At 34.8% G+C, this 21068-nt stretch overlaps 1 protein-coding gene across 12 annotated transcripts in view; it reads right to left on the bottom strand.

Annotated features, from left to right (window-relative positions):
- The window catches only part of VPS13B (vacuolar protein sorting 13 homolog B), a 798456-nt gene that overhangs the window by 714201 nt on the left and 63187 nt on the right, over positions 1–21068 (bottom strand). For all 12 annotated transcript variants that reach the window (XM_059994971.1, XM_059994970.1, XM_059994972.1 and 9 more), the window contains 6 exons: positions 17246–17420; positions 10798–11066; positions 7113–7208; positions 6516–6638; positions 5904–6041; positions 4877–4964 (listed from right to left, as the gene is read on the bottom strand). In XM_059994971.1, coding sequence (XP_059850954.1) covers positions 4877–4964; positions 5904–6041; positions 6516–6638; positions 7113–7208; positions 10798–11066; positions 17246–17420 — 889 coding nt within the window. The remainder of the gene's footprint in view (positions 1–4876; positions 4965–5903; positions 6042–6515; positions 6639–7112; positions 7209–10797; positions 11067–17245; positions 17421–21068) is intronic.

Below are 21068 nucleotides of genomic sequence, written 5' to 3'. Positions count from 1 at the left end.
AGAAATAGAAAATATGAAAAGACCAATCACAAGCAATGAAATTGAAACTGTGATTAAAAATCTTCCAACAAACAAAAGCCCAGGACCAGATGGCTTCACAGGCGAATTCTATCAAACATGTAGAGAAGAGCTAACACCTATCCTTCTCAAACCCTTCCAAAATATAGCAGAGGGAGGAACACTCCCAAACTCATTCTATGAGGCCACCATCACCCTGATACCAAAACCAGACAAGGATGTCACAAAGAAAGAAAACTACAGGCCAATATCACTGATGAACATAGATGCAAAAATCCTCAACAAATACTAGCAAACAGAATCCAACAGCACATTAAAAGGATCATACACCATGATCAAGTGGGGTTTATTCCAGGAACGCAAGGATGCTTCAATATACGCAAATCAATCAACGTGATACACCATATTAACAAATTGAATGAGAAAAACCATATGATCATCTCAATAGATGCAGAGAAAGCTTTCAACAAAATTCAACACCCATTTATGATAAAAACCCTGCAGAAAGTAGGCATAGAGTGAACTTTCCTCAACATAATAAAGGCCATGTATGACAAACCCACAGCCAACATCGTCCTCAATGGTGAAAAACTGAAATCATTTCCACTAAGATCAGGAACAAGACAAGGTTGCCCACTCTAACCACTCTTATTCAACATAGTTTTGGAAGTTTTAGCCACAGCAGTCAGAGAAGAAAAGGAAATAAAAGGAATCCAAATCGGAAAAGAAGTAGTAAAGCTGTCACTGTTTGCAGATGACATGGTACTACACATAGAAAATCCTAAAGATGCTACCAGAAAACTACTAGAGCTAATCAATGAATTTGGTAAAGTAACAGGATACAAAATTAATGCACAGAAATCTCTGGCATTCCTATACACTAATGATGAAAAATCTGAAAGTGAAATTAAGAAAACTCTCCCATTTACCATTGCAAAAAAAAGAATAAAACATCTAGGAATAAACCTACCTAAGGAGACAAAAGACCTGTATGCAGAAAACTATGTCACTGATGAAAGAAATTAAAGATGATACAAATAGATGGAGAGATATACCATGTTCTTGGATTGGAAGAATCAACATTGTGAAAATGACTCTACTACCCAAAGCAATCTACAGATTCAATGCAATTCCTATCAAACTACCACTGGCATTTTTCACAGAACTAAAACAAAAAACTTCACAATTTGTATGGAAACACAGAAGACCCCGAATAGCCAAAGCAATCTTAAGAACGAAAAACGGAGCTGGAAGAATCAGGCTCCCTGACTTCAGAGTATACTACAAAGCTACAGTAATCAAGACAGTATGGTACCGGCACAAAAACAGAAAGATATATCAATGGAACAGGATAGAAAGCCCAGAGATAAACCCACGCACATATGGTCACCTTATCTTTGATAAAGGAGGCAGGAATGTACAGTGGAGAAAGGACAGCCTCTTCAATAAGTGGTGCTGGGAAAACTGGACAGGTACATGTAAAAGTATGAGATTAGAACACTCCCTAACACCATACACAAAAATAAGCTCAAAATGGATTAAAGACCTAAATGTAAGGCCAGAAACTATCAAACTCTTAGAGGAAAACAAAGGCAGAACACCCTATGACATAAATCACAGCAAGATCCTTTTTGACCCACCTCCTAGAGAAATGGAAATAAAAACAAAATAAACAAATGGGACCTAATGAAACTTCAAAGCTTTTGCACAGCAAAGGAAACCATAAACAAGACCAAAAGACAACCCTCAGAATGGGAGAAAATATTTGCAAATGAAGCAACTGACAAAGGATTAATCTCCAAAATTTACAAGCAGCTCATGCAGTTCAATAACAAAAAAACAAACAGTCCAATCCAAAAATGGGCAGAAGACCTAAATAGACATTTCTCCAAAGAAGATATACAGATTGCCAACAAACACATGAAAGAATGCTCAACATCATTAATCATTAGAGAAATGCAAATCAAAACTACAATGAGGGCTTCCTTGGTGGCGCAGTGGTTGGGAGTCCGCCTGCCGATGCAGGGGACATGGGTTTGTGCCCCGGTCTGGGAGGATCCCGCATGCCACAGAGTGGTTGGGCCCGTGAGCCACGGCCACTGGGCCTGCGCGTCCATAGCCTGTGCTCCGCAATGGGAGAGGCCCACGTACCACAAAAAAAAAAAAAAACTACAATGAGATATCATCTCACACCGGTCAGAATGGCCATCATCAAAAAATCTAGAAACATGGGCTTCCCTGGTGGCGCAGTAGTTGAGAGTCCACCTGCTGATGCAGGGGACACAGGTTCATGCCCCAGTCTGGGAAGATCCCACATGCCGCGGAGCGGTTGGGCCCGTGAGCCATGGCCGCTGAGCCTGCGCGTCCAGAGCCTGTGTTCCGCAACAGGAGAGGCCACAACAGTGAGAGACCCACGTACCGCAAAAAAAAAAAAAAAAAAAATCTAGAAACAATAAATGCTGGAGAGGGTGTGGAGAAAAGGGAACACTCTTGCACTGCTGGTGGGAATGTGAATTGGTACAGCTACTATGGAGAACAGTATGGAGGTTCCTTAAAAAACTATGAATAGGAACTACCATATGACCCAGCAATCCCACTACTGGGCATATGCCCTGAGAAAACCATAATTCAAAGAGTCATGTACCAAAATGTTCATTGCAGCTCTATTTACAATAGCCAGGAGATGGAAGCAACCTAAGTGTCCATCATCGGATGAATGGATAAAGAAGATGTGGCACATATATACAATGGAGTATTACTCTGTCATAAAAAGAAACGAAATTGAGTTATTTGTAGTGAGGTGAATGTACCTAGAGTGTGTCATACAGAGTGAAGTAAGTCAGACAGAGAAAGACAAATACTGTATGCTAACACATATATATGGAATCTAAGAAAAAAACTGTCATGAAGAACCTAGTGGTAAGATGGGAATAAAGACACAGACCTACTAGAGAATGGACTTGAGGATATAGGGAGGGGTAAGGGTAAGCTGTGATAAAGTGAGGGAGTGGCATGGACATATATACAATACCAAACATAAAATAGATAGCCAGTGCAAAGCAGCCACATAGCACAGGGAGATCAGCTCGGTGCTTTGTGACCACCTAGAGGGGTGGGATAGGGAGGCTGGGAGGGAGGGAGATGCAAGAGGGAAGAGATATGGGAACATATGTATATGTATAACTGATTCAGTTTGTTATAAAGCAGAAACTAAGACACCATTGTTAAGCAATTGTACTCCAATAAAGATGTTAAAAAAAAAAAAAAACACCACATCTTTTCCTCCGGAAATCTTCCTTTTGTGTCTCTATCTTCCTTGGTGGTTATCATTATCTACCAAGTAACTCAACAGCAAAATCTGATCAACTATTTGAATTTTATTTTTAAATAAAGCAATGCGAAGGCAGTGAAGATTTTAAGCACAGAATTAAGCCAGTCTGATTGCAGTATAGATTATAGGAGGGCAAGAGTGGAAGGAGAAAGCCAGTAAAAAAGCTATTAGAATCTAGATGATAACAGATTGGATGAGAGCATTAATGGTGAAGCTTAAGAAAAGACAGATTCTAGATAGATTCTAGAGATAAAATTTGACAAAATGCACTGATGGGTTGGATGCCAGGAGAGAAGTGTGTCAAGATTCCCAAATTTCCAGCTTGTGCAATTAGAAGACAGTAGAAAAATTTTCCAGTAAGAGAACACTGAAAATAGGGGAGAAGTAGTGGGTAGTCATGAGGGTTTTAATAATTCAATTTCAACATATTCAGTTTTGAGATATCTGTGAGACACAGAAGTAAAAATGTCAAGTGTGCACTGGATATATTTAATTCTAAATCTGAAAGAATAAGTTTGGACTAAAAATACAAATATGGACACCAATAACATATAGAAGGTACTCAAATCCATGAAAAAGAATAAGATTACTTCAGGAAGATTTTAGGGAAAGAAGTGAATCCAGGTTTGACCAATGAGAACACCAACATTTAGAAATCCATTTTGAAAGCAGGAAGTAGAAAATTACAGTTCTTTCCTTCTGTTTTCATCTAACAAACTTAACGATCCTTCAACATCAACTCCTCTGTGAAGTCTTCAACCCCACAGACAAAGGTAGTCCCCTTCTCACCTGGACCTCTTTTAGCTGTCTGTTTACATTACTGTCCTTAACATGCTATATTAGAATCACTTATTTAAGTGCATGAACACTACCTATTGGTTTCTTGAGAAATGCTTTGGTCTTCTTTGCATTCACAATATCTAACTCATCACCTGAAACAAGGAAATCATTTATTGAAATATGAAAAATTAACCAAAAAATGGTGACCCTATATTGACTAAGTTTTCAATATGAAAAAGGCTGGAATGATAAGCACAACATAGTATAGTTAAATTTCTGAAATCATTTGATTACTAAAATGAAACACATAATAAAATAATAAAAGACTGTCCGTAGTTTCTAGAAGAATATATTTCTACTTTTCTGTTTGAAACAACAAACTCTTTTTTTAATAAAAAGATCTATATAACCTTCAAAATATATTTAATACAGAAAAGGAAATGTTTATGCTCTTTGACAACTTAATATGAAATTTGATGTATCAAAATTTTTAATATTTGGTACATATTAGAACTAATTCTAGTTGATTATATAAAAATCTTTTCAATCAGCTGCACAAAGAAAGGACTAAAAATGTGAAGAATCTAAGAAAATTCTAACATGACATTAAAATTAAACCACTCCACAAAGTAACAGAAGGTAACTCTGATGTAACAGAGTACAATCAGTCAAGGACCAATTGTTTCTGAAGAAGTCTTTGTTTCTGTTGTTCAAGGAAAAGCAAATATAAAGGAAAGAAACCAGTACCTTTGCCACTGGTGTTCTCCATTGTATACAGGTAATCCATGTAAAAAGCCCCAAACCTTTGCATTCCAGCTATCTCAGTGTATGTCTCCTGCCAACAAAGCAAAGCAAACAGAACATACATTGTATAGAACAGACTTTTGAGTTTAAAACCTGAAAGATCAAGAATTAGACACATATCCTTATGGAGAATGTGTACCAACTCAAAGGATTACCAAAACAGAAAGAAGAACAGAGGTTACACAAAGAATTGGCTTCTAAAAAACGTAGTGTTACCTCTACTATGGACCACACAAAAGGACATCTATAATTCTACTAGACAATTTGACCACTTTGTCAATAATGTCTGGTTAATGAATACCTACAATAGAGTAGGGCAGTATGGTGTTGACCTTTATCACCATCACAAAACGGTCTAATATATACTCTCAAATACAGTTAATCCTTAATATTTCAGTACACTTATGTGAAACAGTTCAAACACTAAAAATATACTAAAATATTTTTAAATGTATGTTAATTATGCAGGTAAAAATTAAATTCTTTACTTTCAACTATAAAAGTAAGTCTGTAGAATCAATGTAAATCATTGATTCTATTATACTAATCTTCAGGAACTTTTTTTGAGTTTTTAAATTTATTCCATAAAAAGTACATTAATATAATCTTATATGAAAAATTCAAACACTACATATAGTAAAATGTTAAATTCTTCACTTCTTTTCATTAATCCCACACTTCAAAAGTAACTGAAATTAAAAGAAATAATTCTACATGTTTCCTCCATGACTATTTTAACAGTAGGGAATGGATAAACTAACTGTGGCTGCATGCTATATAAAAGTAGAGATCTTTGTGCACTCCTTAAACCTCTCTAGATATAGAAGGTGGACAAAGATATGCTAGATGTTTCAATAAACAACTAGCATTCAGAATATATTACTGGAGAAGAAACATCAATCACAAGTATTCACACAAAGTGTCCACCCCAGCACAACCTAGAATTTGGCTCAAATATATATTCTCTGACCTTATGATTAGCTGCATCCAAGATAAATTCTGCACGAGTACCATTATTTTCTGGGCTTCGGTAATCGAACAATGAATTTGTGAGGTATGTCAAACCTTTCATATTCAAATTTTCACCACAAATGAAGAAACAGGCTTCCTGAAAATGAATGCAGAATTTTTGAACAAGAGAAAAAATCATTAGACAGTTAAAGAAAATAAAACCTTGGTTTTATAATACCAATTCAGTAGTCAATAGAAATCACACTACAACTTGAGGTCCTGTAAAAAGACAAGGCATGCTGTCTCCATTTTCACTGCCTATTTTGGCAAAGAACATTATAACAAACCAAAGAGGAACTCCAAGTAGCTGCCATAAACAAGAAAGAAACATTTATGAATTGGAAAGTACTTGGAACTACTGTCCAGGTGTTAAGTACTACCAACTTTCTAAATTCCCCTGAGCTCTATAATTTCTTATAGGGGAAAATAGTAAAGTTCCCCTCTCAAGCCAAAGATATATGTAGTCTAACAGATTTTTTGGTATGGTTAAACACTTCAATAAGCACCTCATTATCCCTACATTCTATCCAAAAAAAAAAAAAAATGGAGAAAAGGGGAGATTTTGACTTACGGTTTCACTTCTATTCATACTCTCTTCAAAATCTTTAACACCCATAATTCCTTTAAGGCACATGGCTCTGCAACCTACAAAACCAATCTGGCAATCAAAGAAAGGCTCTCCCATCATAAGGGCCTATAAGAGGAAAGGAAGCATTATGAACCTGAATTTCAATAAAAATTTTACAAGCTTTCCTTGCAGAATTTCTAAATTAGCTGAAACATCTGTAGAATTATGACCTTTCCATATTTATTCTCCTCAGATCACACATCCTATTAAAATAAGAAACATCTTACTTGTCTCTGTATCCTCAAACCTTTGTATCCTCAATGACTGGCACTTCAAGAACATTAATCCACACGTACATACGAGCACACACAAGTCAAATGAAAAAATGAAAGAATAAATTAATGTTGCATATTACGGTAAAATCTTTGTTAAAGAATAATTATTTCAATTAATACTACTGATCACTAAAACAGAAATAAAAAGTTATAAATACATTTTTAATATACTATTTATGATTTTAAAAACCTGTATTTATTAAATATTAACCTTAAGGACCATTACAAAGATTTTTCAAAGTATATTCAATGTTGATGGGATTACCTCAACTGTAGTTCCTTCTTGTTCCCAACACAATACTTCTTTAGATTTTACTTTTTGAGGGCTGTAGTAACTACTCTCAGCTTGCATTTCAGTGAGCTATGAAACAATATAAGAATATTAAGTAAGTCAAATTAGTATTAAATGGCAATGAACTTTCATTACTATGATGAATTGATAGAAACAAGGCCAATTTTAAGATTCGGGAAATTAAATTATGAAGCAGGAAAACAGGTGCAACAAAAACAGCTGTAACAGATTATCCATGGTATAAAGGTTGAATATGCTAGTCTAATAAGTTCATATACAGAATATAAATACTCCTTTTTGTTAATAATATTGCTTAAAATGGTGAAAGCTATGTAGCTATAACAGTCCCCTAGTCATAAAATGACTCATATATTCTGCCAAAAATGTACATATATTTTAACATCAGTTCATTTTACATTCACTAATATATTCAATCAGGTTTAGTTCAATCATTTATAAGATTTCTACCTATTTGTAATCAAAAAGAAAGCTGTGAAGAAACACAGAGATTCAACAAAACTTTTTTAGTTCTACGAGGGAGGCAGATTCAAGGGCTTTACTTTCAAAGTACATAATCTCACAGTATGTGTCACAGACTCATTCAATCGTGCAAATACTCACTGAGTGCCTGCTAGATAACAAGTACTGATATAGATGCTGACCAAAAAAAAAAAAAAAAAAAAAAAAAAAAAAAAAATATATATATATATATATATATATACTCTTGCTCCCCTGAAACTTACAGCATATCATTTCTACGTATCCAAAAATTAGATAATTTGAATTATTTTTAAAAGCTCCTTTTCTAAATGCAATGTGGTATCCTAGTTTGGATCATGTTACAGAAAAGGGTCATTATGAAATTAAAGTCTGGAATTTAATAATAATGCACCAATGCTGGCTTCCTAGTTTTGACAAAAGAACTGTGATAGCGTAAGATGTTAATAAGAGGGAAAACTGGGTAAGGAGTATATGTGAACTCTGTGTACCATCTCTGCAACTTTCCTGTAAATCTAAAACTATTCCAAAATAAAGATGTTACTTTAAAAAAAAAAGTATTCTGCTCATGTTTGCTAATGATTCAGTGAGCCTTATTCGTGTGAAATGAATATACTCTTCAAACTTAAATGCAAAGTCAAAGATCACATTTAAAAAATAAAAACCAATATTTAACTTAGGTCATATAGAACTTATTAAATTGAAAAGCTATAATTCTAAGCATGATAATCTCTTTATACTGGGAATCAACTAATTATTCTCATTTTTTATACCAACGAGTTTTTATATAATGTAAGCCTTTATTTCTTGGATGCTTCAAGAAATGGTATACACAATGTTGTTATTTCAAAGTACAGTTCTATAATCTAAAATGCTTAAGTAAAATTGAATATTTTAAACTTGATTACCCCTCAGCTGTCTACAATTATTGTAGAAAAAAAGCAATTAATTGATTAAAAGGACTCAAACATTACAAGAACAATTTTCAACATTATTTTTTAAATGCTACATTTAATTTGGCATGATTTTTGTTGGATTGATATCAACTGTTCAGAATGCTAATGCAGAAACATGACCTTATTTTCTGACCAGAATATGAACCACAAATTAATTCCATACATTCTTTAGACCCAAGCTGAACAATAATTCTAATGTCTTCCTCCAAAATATCCACATATTTCCCTTAGAGAAACGTTAGAGAGACATAAATGTTTCAAATTTTTTTAAAGATACATTGACTAATGACAAATACTACCCCAAAAGTCTATAAAAGTTTTGTATATAAATGCCTGTTTTGACGGACTCGGTTTAATTACAACTCTTCTCATCACTGAATTTAACAAAAATGTACCAGAATAATTTCCAATTTAAAAGTAAACATGTACAAGTCACCAGAAAAGATAGTACTTTAGGGCTTCCCTGGTGGCGCAGTGGTTGAGAGTCCGCCTGCCGATGCAGGGGACACGGGTTCGTGCCCTGGTCCGGGAAGATCCCACATGCCACGGAGCGGCTGGGCCCGTGAGCCATGGCCACTGAGCCTGCGCGTCCGGAGCCTGTGCTCCGCAACGGGAGAGGCCACAACAGTGAGAGGCCCGCGTACCGCAAAAACAAAAAACAAAACAAAATCTAGAAACGATAAATGCTGGAGAGGGTGTGGATAAAAGGGAACACTCTTGCACTGCTGGTGGGAATGTGAATTGGTACAGCCACTATATATATATATATATATACACACACACACACACACACACACCACACATACTGTTTATTACATATATACATATGGTTTACTACAGGGTACTGAATATAGTTTCCTGTGCTGTACAGTAAGACCTTGTTGTTTATCCATCCTATATATAATAGTTTGCATCTGCTAATCCCAAACTCCCAATCCATCCCTCCCCCGTCTTCCCCTTGGCAACCTGATCACCCTCTTTTAAACTGCAAAACTCCCTTCCCATTTAGTGAAAGCATTCGCTATTCCTCTTTCCTTTTCTTTTTTCTACATAACCCTTATCATCAACGGGTATATTATATATCTTATTTGTTTATAATAACAATTTACATTTTAAGAGGCAGGGATTTATATCTGACCTGTTCACAGTGAACTCCAGAGACAAAACAATGCCTGGTACATAGATGGCACTAATATGTATTTGCTGAATGAATTAGGTACTGTTCAGGAATATTAAATGTGTGATAATACTATGATAAAAAGTCAAGAAAGAACCTAAAATTAAGTATGAGTTACAGCTGAGGGGCAGAGAAGACAATATATGATCAAAGAAGAACATATTATACTTTTCAAAATAAAAGGATGATGGGCTTCCCTGGTGGCGCAGTGGTTGAGAGTCCGCCTGCCAATGCAGGGGACACAGGTTCGTGCCCTGGTCCGGGAGGATCCCACATGCCACGGAGCGGCTGGGCCCGTGAGCCATGGCCACTGAGCCTGCGCGTCCGGAGCCTGTGCTCCGCAACAGGAGAGGCCACAGCAGTGAGAGGCCAGCGTATCCCAAAACATAAATAAATAAATTAATTAAATAAAATAAAATAAAAGGATGTTCACCTTATTACTGTTTAACCTGAAAATACCTATTATATAATCTCTTTTGAGAATGTATTTTACATGCATTTGTTAGTGGAGGAAGTACTCAAAGTATTTTAAACAATGCTGAAAAAGCGTTAGATCAAGATCTAGATAATAAAATAAACTGAACTATCTTAAAGAGAGGTGAGGAAAGAGAGAAAATGTATATAAACAATGCTTTAAAGGAATTTTCTAATGAAAAGACAACACAGAGATGAAACAGTAGCTAGAGGGGTACATGAAGTCATGGGAGTTTTTTTTATGTGCATTTCTTTTTTAATGGAAATACTAAGGCATCTCTATATGCCAACTGAAAGATTCCGTAGGGAGAGAAAAACTTTCCATGAAGCTATTAAAAAGGAAAGTGGAGAAGGCCTTAAGAAGACAAAAAGAGCAAAATTCAGAGATTTCAGATGAAGGGACATATAATTTTATGAAGTAAAGATTGTTAGACTCTTGTCTCACATCTACTAAGTGTAAAATAAACTAAGCCACATTCTTACTAGAAGTCAAAATTTAAGCATTGAAGTTGAGAGATAAACAGCAAAAAAAAAAAAAAAAAAAGAAACCTACTTTGAAAGTCACAGTTGCCTTTGTACAGTAAAATCCTATAGAAACAATAGGATCCTTCAAAGTCTGTGCTTTTTGTTGATGTGTGGTTGATGTAGGATCATTCCCAAGGTACTCTTCCTCACCATCATCATAACTCACAATTGCAGGCACAAATGACCAGGCCCATGATACCCATCCCTGTGGCTGCTCATCCTCTTGCTGTGAATACAGTTCTTGGCTTTTGTACTGACCAGGATACTGCATATCTACTCGTGTTTCACCTTCAGCACCTATCAATCAAAATAAAGTCATTTTAAATAAAGGGAATTAAAGCAAGAGGACAATTAGGAATTTAAATTATATAAAGGTTTCTCCCACATGATTCTTTCTATATATAAAGTATGAACAAGTCATACATTGGTTATTATTACTTGAAACCAATAATTTAGCATTACCATTTTCAAGTTTCTATATATTGTACTGTATAAATCTCCTTTCATAATCCACAATGTTATATGGGAAGTAGTTTATTACATACTTTTAAATATGTTTGATAAATACAAAGAATAAATTCATTCTTTAGGATTTCACTCATTAATTTAAACAACAACAACAACATATAACCTACCTTCCAAAAATAAGGCTACGGTGCTGAAAAACTGACTTTTCTCAGAAACATAATATCAGAAAAATCCAAGAAAAGTTCCTGATTTCCTGATGCACCCAACAGAGAAAGAGAATGGCAAGTATTCCTAGGCAGAATGTGCCCCCACCAAGAAAAGAATTATCCCAAAGAATGAAAGTAAATGTTATAAGGAAACTATTCTCATATGTAGTTAAGAAAAACAGTGACTTTCTTATTAGTGAATAACATCTTTCCTATTCTATAGATGAAAAATTATAGCAAAGAACTTTTATGTGGTTACAAATTGGCAGACTAAGGATTTAAATTCCAACCACTGTAACTTATTCCACCTTTGTAAGACAAAATCCATCAAGGTCCCTTAATGTTATTCTAACAATACAAACAAAAGAGATGCAGATCATCATGGAATTTACAGAAGAAATTACTTTTTTAAAAATTCATGGTATAAGCACCCTCCAGCAGATTCAAACATACATACTCTTCAATGATGAATCAATAAATACACACACTCCATTAAATATCATCCTCATTCAGATTCACTTCCAGGTTTTCTGGTGAGAAAAACTTTGTAACTTTTTTAATTCTCGTGACAGGAGACTCTTGGAACATCATACACTTTTAGGTCATGACACATGGCTATTGACCTCTTTCATCTGGGACAAAAAAGACTTGATAAATAGTAACTAGAGTACCTAAAATACAGTACCAAGAGATCTTAGCCATTTTACTTCAAAATAAATTATAAAACTTACAAATCCAGAAAACATTTTACTTGACCTTCATATCTTGCTATTAACCTAAATATCATATAAGTTTCTATTGGGGAATAAATAAAGCCTGTTATTAACTGTCCCTTGTAAGATCTCAAATTGGACATCATCAGTGAATATCATCTTGATTATAAAACAAAAAGTCAGGTTAGCTCAACCCAGGACCAGGCTGGGTCCAAAGAGATGGACTCTGGACCTCTCTTGTCAAAACCAATAAACAGGAGGAGTATCCCACTGCTTGATCTTTTGAAACAAAAGAAAGAAACATCACTAAGAGAAGTCTAAGAAATCAGTCACTATAATTTATACATAATATTAATTAAAAATTAAGAGGGATTTTTCATGAAAGAAGGTTTTGAAGTTCTAAATCTTTGCTTACTTCCTTGTAAAAAGAATGAATTGTGACCTGGAACAGAAAAAAGCATCTCTTTGATCTCTGGTCAGAATTCTTAAAATACTCTTTGCCCTTGCAATGGTATATCCTAACATCCTTAGGTGAGAAAACAGAGTATTGACTCCAGGCAGACTGAGGTGGCTAGAGTTTGCAGGGCAGAGTACCAAACAAGAAAGACCTGTTCAGGGTGAGAGCTCCTGAGACCTGGAGAGGGTCCCACTCCAGTCCTCACCTAAGTATTAATCAGTTTCATGTAAGGAAACTTCTGAGGCCATGAAAAGAACCACCAGAAAGGGGCAAAAACATCCCCAAGACATAAACAGAATTGGGGAAGGACACCATGGCATATTAAAATCAAGGCGCTTCAAACTTTCCGAGAAAAGGTTCACTGGCTTCACCAGAGTGTCAAAGGAGTCCATAGCACACACAATAAAAGGTTAAGGATCTCTGCTTTAGACAGATGAAAAAACGAATTCAGACTCATTTGGAAGCAAGCAACCCTCTTTTTAACATACATAAACAAACAAACAAATAAACAAACACCTACTCACCTTCTTAGATCACAGAAAGGAATAGTTACAAAGGAAAATTTTGAAAAATACATTTGATCAAAATTTAAAACTCTGCTCAAGAGACACGTATTTAAAAATGAATTAGGCAACTCAGACCAGCAAAAAATACTCCCCAAGTGCATCTGACATGTATATGACAAAAGACTTGAATTCAGAATATATAAAGAACCATGTGTGTGTACTGTATAGCAGAAACTAACACAACATTGTAAATCAACTATACTCCAAATTAAAAAAAATTAAGAAAAAAAAGAACCACCAATCAGTAATAAAACCCAAAAATGGTTTAAAAATAGGCAAATACTTACCATAAACTTCACAAAGGCAGATATATTAACTGTCAATAATCACATGAAAAAAGTTCAAAATAATTGATCAGGGAAGTGCAAATTAAAACCACAATGAGCTATCAAAACATATCCATCCGAATAGCTAAAAGTAAAAAGGACTGACAACAACAAATGTTGGCAAGTATGTGAAGCAATTGGAACTCTCATACATTGTTGATAGGAATGTAAAATGGCACAACCACTTTGAGAAAACAACCTGGTAGTTTCTTAAAAAAAAAAAAAAAAAAAAATATATATATATATATATATATATAACTTAACAAATTCCACTCTTAGGCATTTACCCAAGAGAAGGAATAGCACATGTCTATAAGAGACTTCCAGAAGAATGTCCAGGGCATCTTTATTTATAATAACCAAAACTGGAAATAGTTCAAGCATCCATCAACAGGGGAATGGCTAAATAAACTATGTTATATTCATATGGTATAGTCATACAATGTACCTAGCAATAAAAAGGAAAGAAATACTGATATATACAACAACACAGATGAATCCCCAAAATACAACGCTTTTAGGGCAGTGAAAATACTCTGTATGATACCATAATGATGGATACATTTGTCCAAACCCATAGAATGTACAACAGCAAGAGTGAACTTTAACTAAACTATAGACTCTGGGTGATAATGATGTAGGTTCCTCAATTGTGACAAATGTATCGCTCTGGAGGGGATGCTGATAATGGGGGAGGCTATGCACGTATGAGATCAGGGGTATATGGGAAATCTCTGTACCTATCCTTCAATTTTGCTGCAAATCTGAAACTGCTCTAAAAATTGTCTTAATAAAAAGTTTTTTAAAATTAAAAGTAAAAAACAATATTATGCTTAATGAAAGAATCCTTTCACAAGAGAATTCATACTATATGATTCTATTTATACGAAATTCCAGAAACAGCAAAAACTGATCCACGATTTTTTAAAGATTCAGAACAGGGTTTTCTTGAGTGGAGTGGGGGTGGGCAGGCAGCTGGAGCAAGGGATGACTGGAAAGAGGCATGAGATAACCTGGTGAGATGTTAATGACCCATATCCTGATGGGTGTTTTGCATCACACTGGCATACTCATTTCTCAAAACTTCTTAAATAGTATACTTAAGATTTATGCATTTCACCTTGTGAATTTAATCTTCAAAAAAAGAAAAAGAACCATCAATAAATATAAACTCTAGTTAATGATATGCTGCTGAAGTCTAGGGGTGCGGTATACTGATGTCCATAACTTACCTCGAAAGGCATCAGAAACTGGTTGAATTGATGGAGAGAAAATGGTGTTAGATGAACAGATATATGATACAGCAAATGTGACAAAATATTAATTGTAGAATCTAGATGATGAGTATGTGGGTGTCCACTGTATAATATTCCTTCAACCTTTCTATATATTTGAAATTTATCATAATAGCATGGTGAAAAAAATGAATTGAACAGTTTCTATATGCTAGGTTTTGTTCTAGGTGTTAGGTAATGAATCGCTAGGACAGGAACAATGTCTAACAAGAATTTGCTGCCTAGTGTGAAATGAAATAAAATGTTTTATATCTACATATGCTTATTAATGTTCCCTAAGCTTTTTTTAAGGTGATAAAAAATTTTTATTAAGCTATAATTTAAATACCATAAAATCTGGTCTTTAAAAGTATACCATTCAGTGGTTTTTAGTGTAGTCACAAAGTTGTACAACCATCATCACTATCTAATTTTAGAATATTTTCATGTTCTAAGAAACATGAAACTCCAAAAAGAAAACCTCTACACATTAGCAGTCACTCTCCATTCCCTCCTCCCCACAAGCCCAGGTTACTAATCTCCTTTCTGCTTCTACAGAACTGGCTATCATGGACATATCATATCAATGAAATCATACAACATGTTCCTTTTTGACTGGCTGCTTTCACTTAATGTTTTCAAAGTTTAGCATGTATCAGTATTTCATTTTTTGTATGGTTGAATAATATTCCAGTGTACAGATACACCACAACTGTTTATCTACTCATCAGCTGATGGACATTTAGGTTATTAAACTTTTTGGTTATTAAGAATAATGCTGCCATGAACATTCACATACAAGTTTTTATGTTAGACATATGTTATCAACTCTGTCATATAACCCTAGGAATAGAACCCTACCTAGGCTCATATGGTAACTCTATGTTCAACTTTTTGACAAACCAGATTGTTTTCCATTCCCACCAGCTATACATAAGGGTTCCAATTTTCCCAAATCCTTGCCAACACTTATTATGTGTCTTTTTTATTATAACTACACCGCTTAGTGACTGTAAAGCAGTATCTCACTGTGGTTTTGATTTGCATTACCCCTCATGAATAATGATATTGAGCATATTTTCATGTGCTTGTTGGACACCTGTATATCTTTTCTGGATACATGTTTATTCAGGTCTTTTGCCCTTTTTTAAATAAGATTATTTGTTCCTAAGTTTTAAATGCCCTTTTCTAAAGGCTCAAACTATGGAAGTTAATCATCATCTTCTCCAAATTTTTCCTGAGTCTCAGACCCAACACAAGTCAAAGCCAATCATCCCGTGCACCATTTTTCTACTTCAGATCACTCATACTTTTATTAAACAAACATCTTATCATTCTACCATACATCATGCTTAACTAACTGTTCACGTCTGTCCACTCCACTGTATATTAAGATTTTAAGGGAAGAGAATTTGTCTCTATTTTCCCACATTTCTTTATCTCTACATTCTACCACATTCCCAGCAATAATGTCTTACACACAGTAGGCTTTAGTAAAAGTATAATGAATTGAATAACTGAAATTAACCCACTAAGTATCTTTCAATGAAGTATATACTTCTTTAAGTAATGCTCCAATTAATTAAGTAGGTATCCTTCAATGAAGCATATAATTAGGTATAATTATAGTCAATTATAATTACATATAATAATTAAGTATAAATAAGTTAATTAGTTATAATAACTCTTGCTGAGACTCTGCAGAAAAATTATCAATATAGTTGTTCCTTGAACAACAAGGCAGTTAGAGGTGCAAGTTGAAAATCCAGATATAACTTTACAGTCAACCCTCCATCATATTCACATTTCTGCATCTGAGGATTCAACCAACCATGTATCATGTAGTACTGTAGTATGTATTTACTGAAAAAAATTTGTCTACAAGTGGACCTTGCGCAGTTCAAATCCATGCTGTTCAGGGTCAACTGTACTATAATTTACTAGGAAATCTTGAGGTTGGACTGCCTTAACTTTTATGTAATGTATATTCCAAACACTTATACCTATTAGAAATATTCAAGTTCTTTTAAACATGTAGAAAACAGAAAGTCAGACTAGTATGCAAAATGTAGGAAAGAAAAAAATTAGTGTCAAACAAGCAAAATAAAATCACCCCATCATGGGGCTTCCCTGGTGGCGCAGTGGTCGAGAGCCCGCGTGCCGATGCAGGGAACACAGGTTCGTGTCCCGGTCCAGGAGGATCCCACATGCCGCGGAGCGGCTGGGTCCATAAGCCATGGTCGCTGAGCCTGCACTTCCGGAGCCTGTGCTCCGCAACAAGAGAGGCCACAACAGTGAGAGGCCCGCGTACCACAAAAAAAAAAAAAAAAAAAAAAAAAAAAAATCACCCCATCATATTAGAACACTGCAAAACATAATCTAATGTTGTAGTTTTCGAAGTTTCACAATAGTGAAAACACTTTGTAAAAACAATAGTTATAAAATAAAAGTTTTTGTTATATTTACCTGTAATGTTTCCTAACATATCTTTATTGTGACAGGCAGACTCTTCTGTTTCTCCATCTTTAAAATTTCCTATTTCTCCATAGTAAAGAGCAATCCCAAGTTGCATTATACGGATAAACATAGGCAATTGCTGATCAGTGATAGAAAGTTTCAAACTCTCTACTAAGGTATGAATCTGTATTTTGAAAAAAACAAAAACATCAACAAAAGCATATTCAAAGGGAGTACCATTTAGCATAAGTAGAGAAATGTTAAGTCTTAAAATGGAAACCAGAGGAGAAACAGTAATGTCCCAACATTTCTAATATTTAAGCCAAAATAATAGCTTAAAATCTTAGGAATTTAAACAGATTTTTCTATGATGATCAATACACTTTAGATAGAAACTATATTAATCTAAACTATATAAGTGGAAATAGAAATGATAATGAGAAGATACAGTCACACTGGATTTCCAGATAACTTTTCCCAAAAGTTTTTGTTACCAAAATACCCACCTTATATTGCTAAGAGTACGACAGTACTCCAACAAACACCATAAAAATCTCTGTCACAACTAAGAATAAAAGTTTCATGTCATTTTAGTAAGACTTTAATCACCCTTTTCAGCTTTATGAACCAAAAAGAATACACACACATCCTAAAAACATGTTGTTGAGTAAATTACTAACATTATAACTATGTAAGTATGCACATGATAAAATGATTATTGTCATATATGGAAAACCAAGTGAAAACATGATCAGGAATATCTCTCAAACCAACTTTAAATAAAAGATTTAAACATAGTATAAAACTTATAACATGAACCAGTTATAAGAAATAAGATTAATTATTATCAACAAGGCACAAAGCAGTCCAATCTAAGTTCTCCTTATAGAATGAGACATCAATTCAATATAAAGACAGCCTCAGTGTAATGATTTCCTGCTGTTAGATAAACACAGAATAAAACCAATTAAGCCATAAAGTCAAGTCTCTTGGAAGGTTTATTTTAACTAACTGGTATTTTAATGTCTATGAAACATGAAAAAGAAGTAACGGTAATCGTCATATTTTTAGGGCTAAAGGCACAAAAAGTTGTACTTGAAGGGGAAGACAGTTGTGTGGGGAGGTGTAAAATACCATATTCAAATATGAGTACAGGTTTCTTAAAACTGACTTAAAAATCATACACTTACTAGACCCTGAAATGGGGGACAAGTTGAGAGGGCGGGCACCGCAGGCCTGCCAAGCTCTTCTTCAATTTGAGATTTCTCTGCCATACCCTTTAAATACCATACAGCACCAACAGCACCAGTGATAAGCTGTCTTAGCAAAACCGGTGTCAACTGTGTGTGTATGTATGTATATATGTGCTTAAAATACTATACACACCAACATATATATCTTTAACATATAAGATACACACACTATATATATATATATACACACACACACACACACACACATACATGTAAATATCTTTAAAATCAATAAAGTTAACCCACAATAGAAAAACTGACAAAGAACCTGAATGAATTTTTCAAAGAGAAAATAATGGCCAGTGAACATATTTTCAAAAATCTAACTTTGGGCTTCCCTGGTGGCGCAGTGGTTGAGAATTTACCTGCTAATGCAGGGGACACGGGTTCGAGCTCTGGTCTGGGAGGATCTCACATGCCACGGAGCAACTAGGCCCGTGAGTCACAACTACTGAGCCTGCGCGTCTGGAGCCTGTGCTCCGCAACAAGAGAGGCTGTGACAGTGAGAGACCCGTGCACCGTGATGAAGAGTGGCCCCCACTTGCCACAACTAGAGAAAGCCCTCGCACAGAAACGAAGACCCAACACAGCAAAAATAAATTAATTAATTAATAAACTCCTACCCCCAACATCTTCTTTAAAAAAAAAAATCTAACTTTGACAATAATCAAATAAATATTAATTTGTATTATTTTTGCCAAACAGCTTGGCTTTTTTAAAACATGATCATATTTAAGGATAGCAGGAGTGTAATATAGGCACTCCCCTAATGTTCATGAGCATATACACTGGTTAAACCTTTCTGGAAACAATTTTGCAGTACAGATTACAGGGCTTAAAAAAGTTTAAACCCATTAATAAGATATTTGCAATTACAGAAATCTCTCCTAAGGAATTAATCAGAGATATGGTCAAAAATTTATATGTAGAATTTCATTCCTCTGAAAAACTGTTAAGAAAAAGTAAATTTTCAAAAACAGGGGAAATGTTAAATAAATTACATACCCTAAGCTCTACATCTCATAGATGATAAAATCTCTAAAGACATATTTATTACTCACAAAAGATAGAAAATTACAAAAAGCCCACCCAAAATACAAATAAACTCAAAAGCCACTTGAACATATCTGAGAGTCTTAGACAAATAATTAGGGTGTCTGGAACATTCTGGGAAATTCCCTGTCTTTCAGGTGATCAATGAGGTTAACCATGTCCATTTAATACTTATTTCCAAGCACTAAGAGGTGGAAGAATGATGGGTCTAATTCGAAACAGTAAATCTTACATCACAGTAGTATTAAAAAAAAAAAAACCTCAAAATTTAATTTCAGTTAAGAATAATGGTACCTCACACTCAATGATTACAAAAGTCAAAAACCACCTGTCAACAAGTTTATTTAAAGGTACTTTTTACAATAAAATATCATGGCTAGTCAGTTTTGAGAAAAACTTATATGACAACACTAAGTTTTCCTCAAGTTCACTTATTTTTACTTTCCTCTAAGTTAGCCACATCCTAGAATGGACAATTAAATCTGTACTAATCATCAGTAAGATTTTTTTTATATAGTAAGGCTTCCCTATATCCATTACTTGCTTTCAAAATATATCTTGAATCCACCCTTAACATTCCCCAACTCTACTAGTAGATTCAAGGTCAAAGAAGGAAAGTAAGTCCACTGTCCTGAGACAGTGGCATAATTACTTTTGAATTAATACTTTTCCATGCTTATCTTTACCTAAGAAGCTAATTCAAAAATAGAAGGGAAAAGTAGCAGAATTTAAACAATGTGCACTGTAGGATGCATAAGGAAAACAAAAACATACTCATGACTGAGCACTACCAAAGAAAAATGGGTGTATTTCATATATAAATAGAAACTTAAGTACAATAAAGCTACATAAAATAGCAAGTGTTTTATGTTTTAAAAAACGTAATGTAGGGCTTCCCTGGTGGCGCAGTGGTTGAGAGTCCGCCTACCGATGCAGGGGACGCAGGTTCGTGCCCTGGTCCGGGAGGACCCCACATGCCCCGAAGCGGCTGGATCCGTGAGCCATGGCCGCTGAGCCTGTACGTCCGGAGCCTGTGCTCCGCAACGGGAGAGGCCATAACAGTGAGAGGTCCGCGTACCGCAAAAACAAAAAACAAACAAACAAAAAAAGCCTAATGTAAAAATAATACATAATTTATACAGCCATGCCCAAACAGGCACAGTAGTCAATCCCAGTGTTCAGACTTGGGGCTGGCTTTTCCATTATAGTACAAAAGCCTGTAATTCAATAATAAAACTTCATTCCACATTAAAATTTAGTTAACAAGATCACAAGTCACTGTGTGAATTCTTCTTCAAAGACAGATAAATAGGTAGACAGACAGACAAGAGGTACAGAAAACTGTTATGCAATAAAAGAACACAAGATTTACACTTAAAGAGTAACTATACACATTAAAAATATTTACCAGTACCTTGAAGAACAAAATGAAGCAACTGACAAAGGATTAATCTCCAAAATATACAAGTAGCTCATGCAGCTCAATATCAAAAAACAAACAACCCAATCCAAAAATGGGCAGAAGA

Source organism: Delphinus delphis, chromosome 17, assembly GCF_949987515.2.
Source record: "Delphinus delphis chromosome 17, mDelDel1.2, whole genome shotgun sequence".
NCBI classification, from domain to species: domain Eukaryota; kingdom Metazoa; phylum Chordata; class Mammalia; order Artiodactyla; family Delphinidae; genus Delphinus; species Delphinus delphis.
This window is presented reverse-complemented; position numbering and strand designations above follow the sequence as displayed.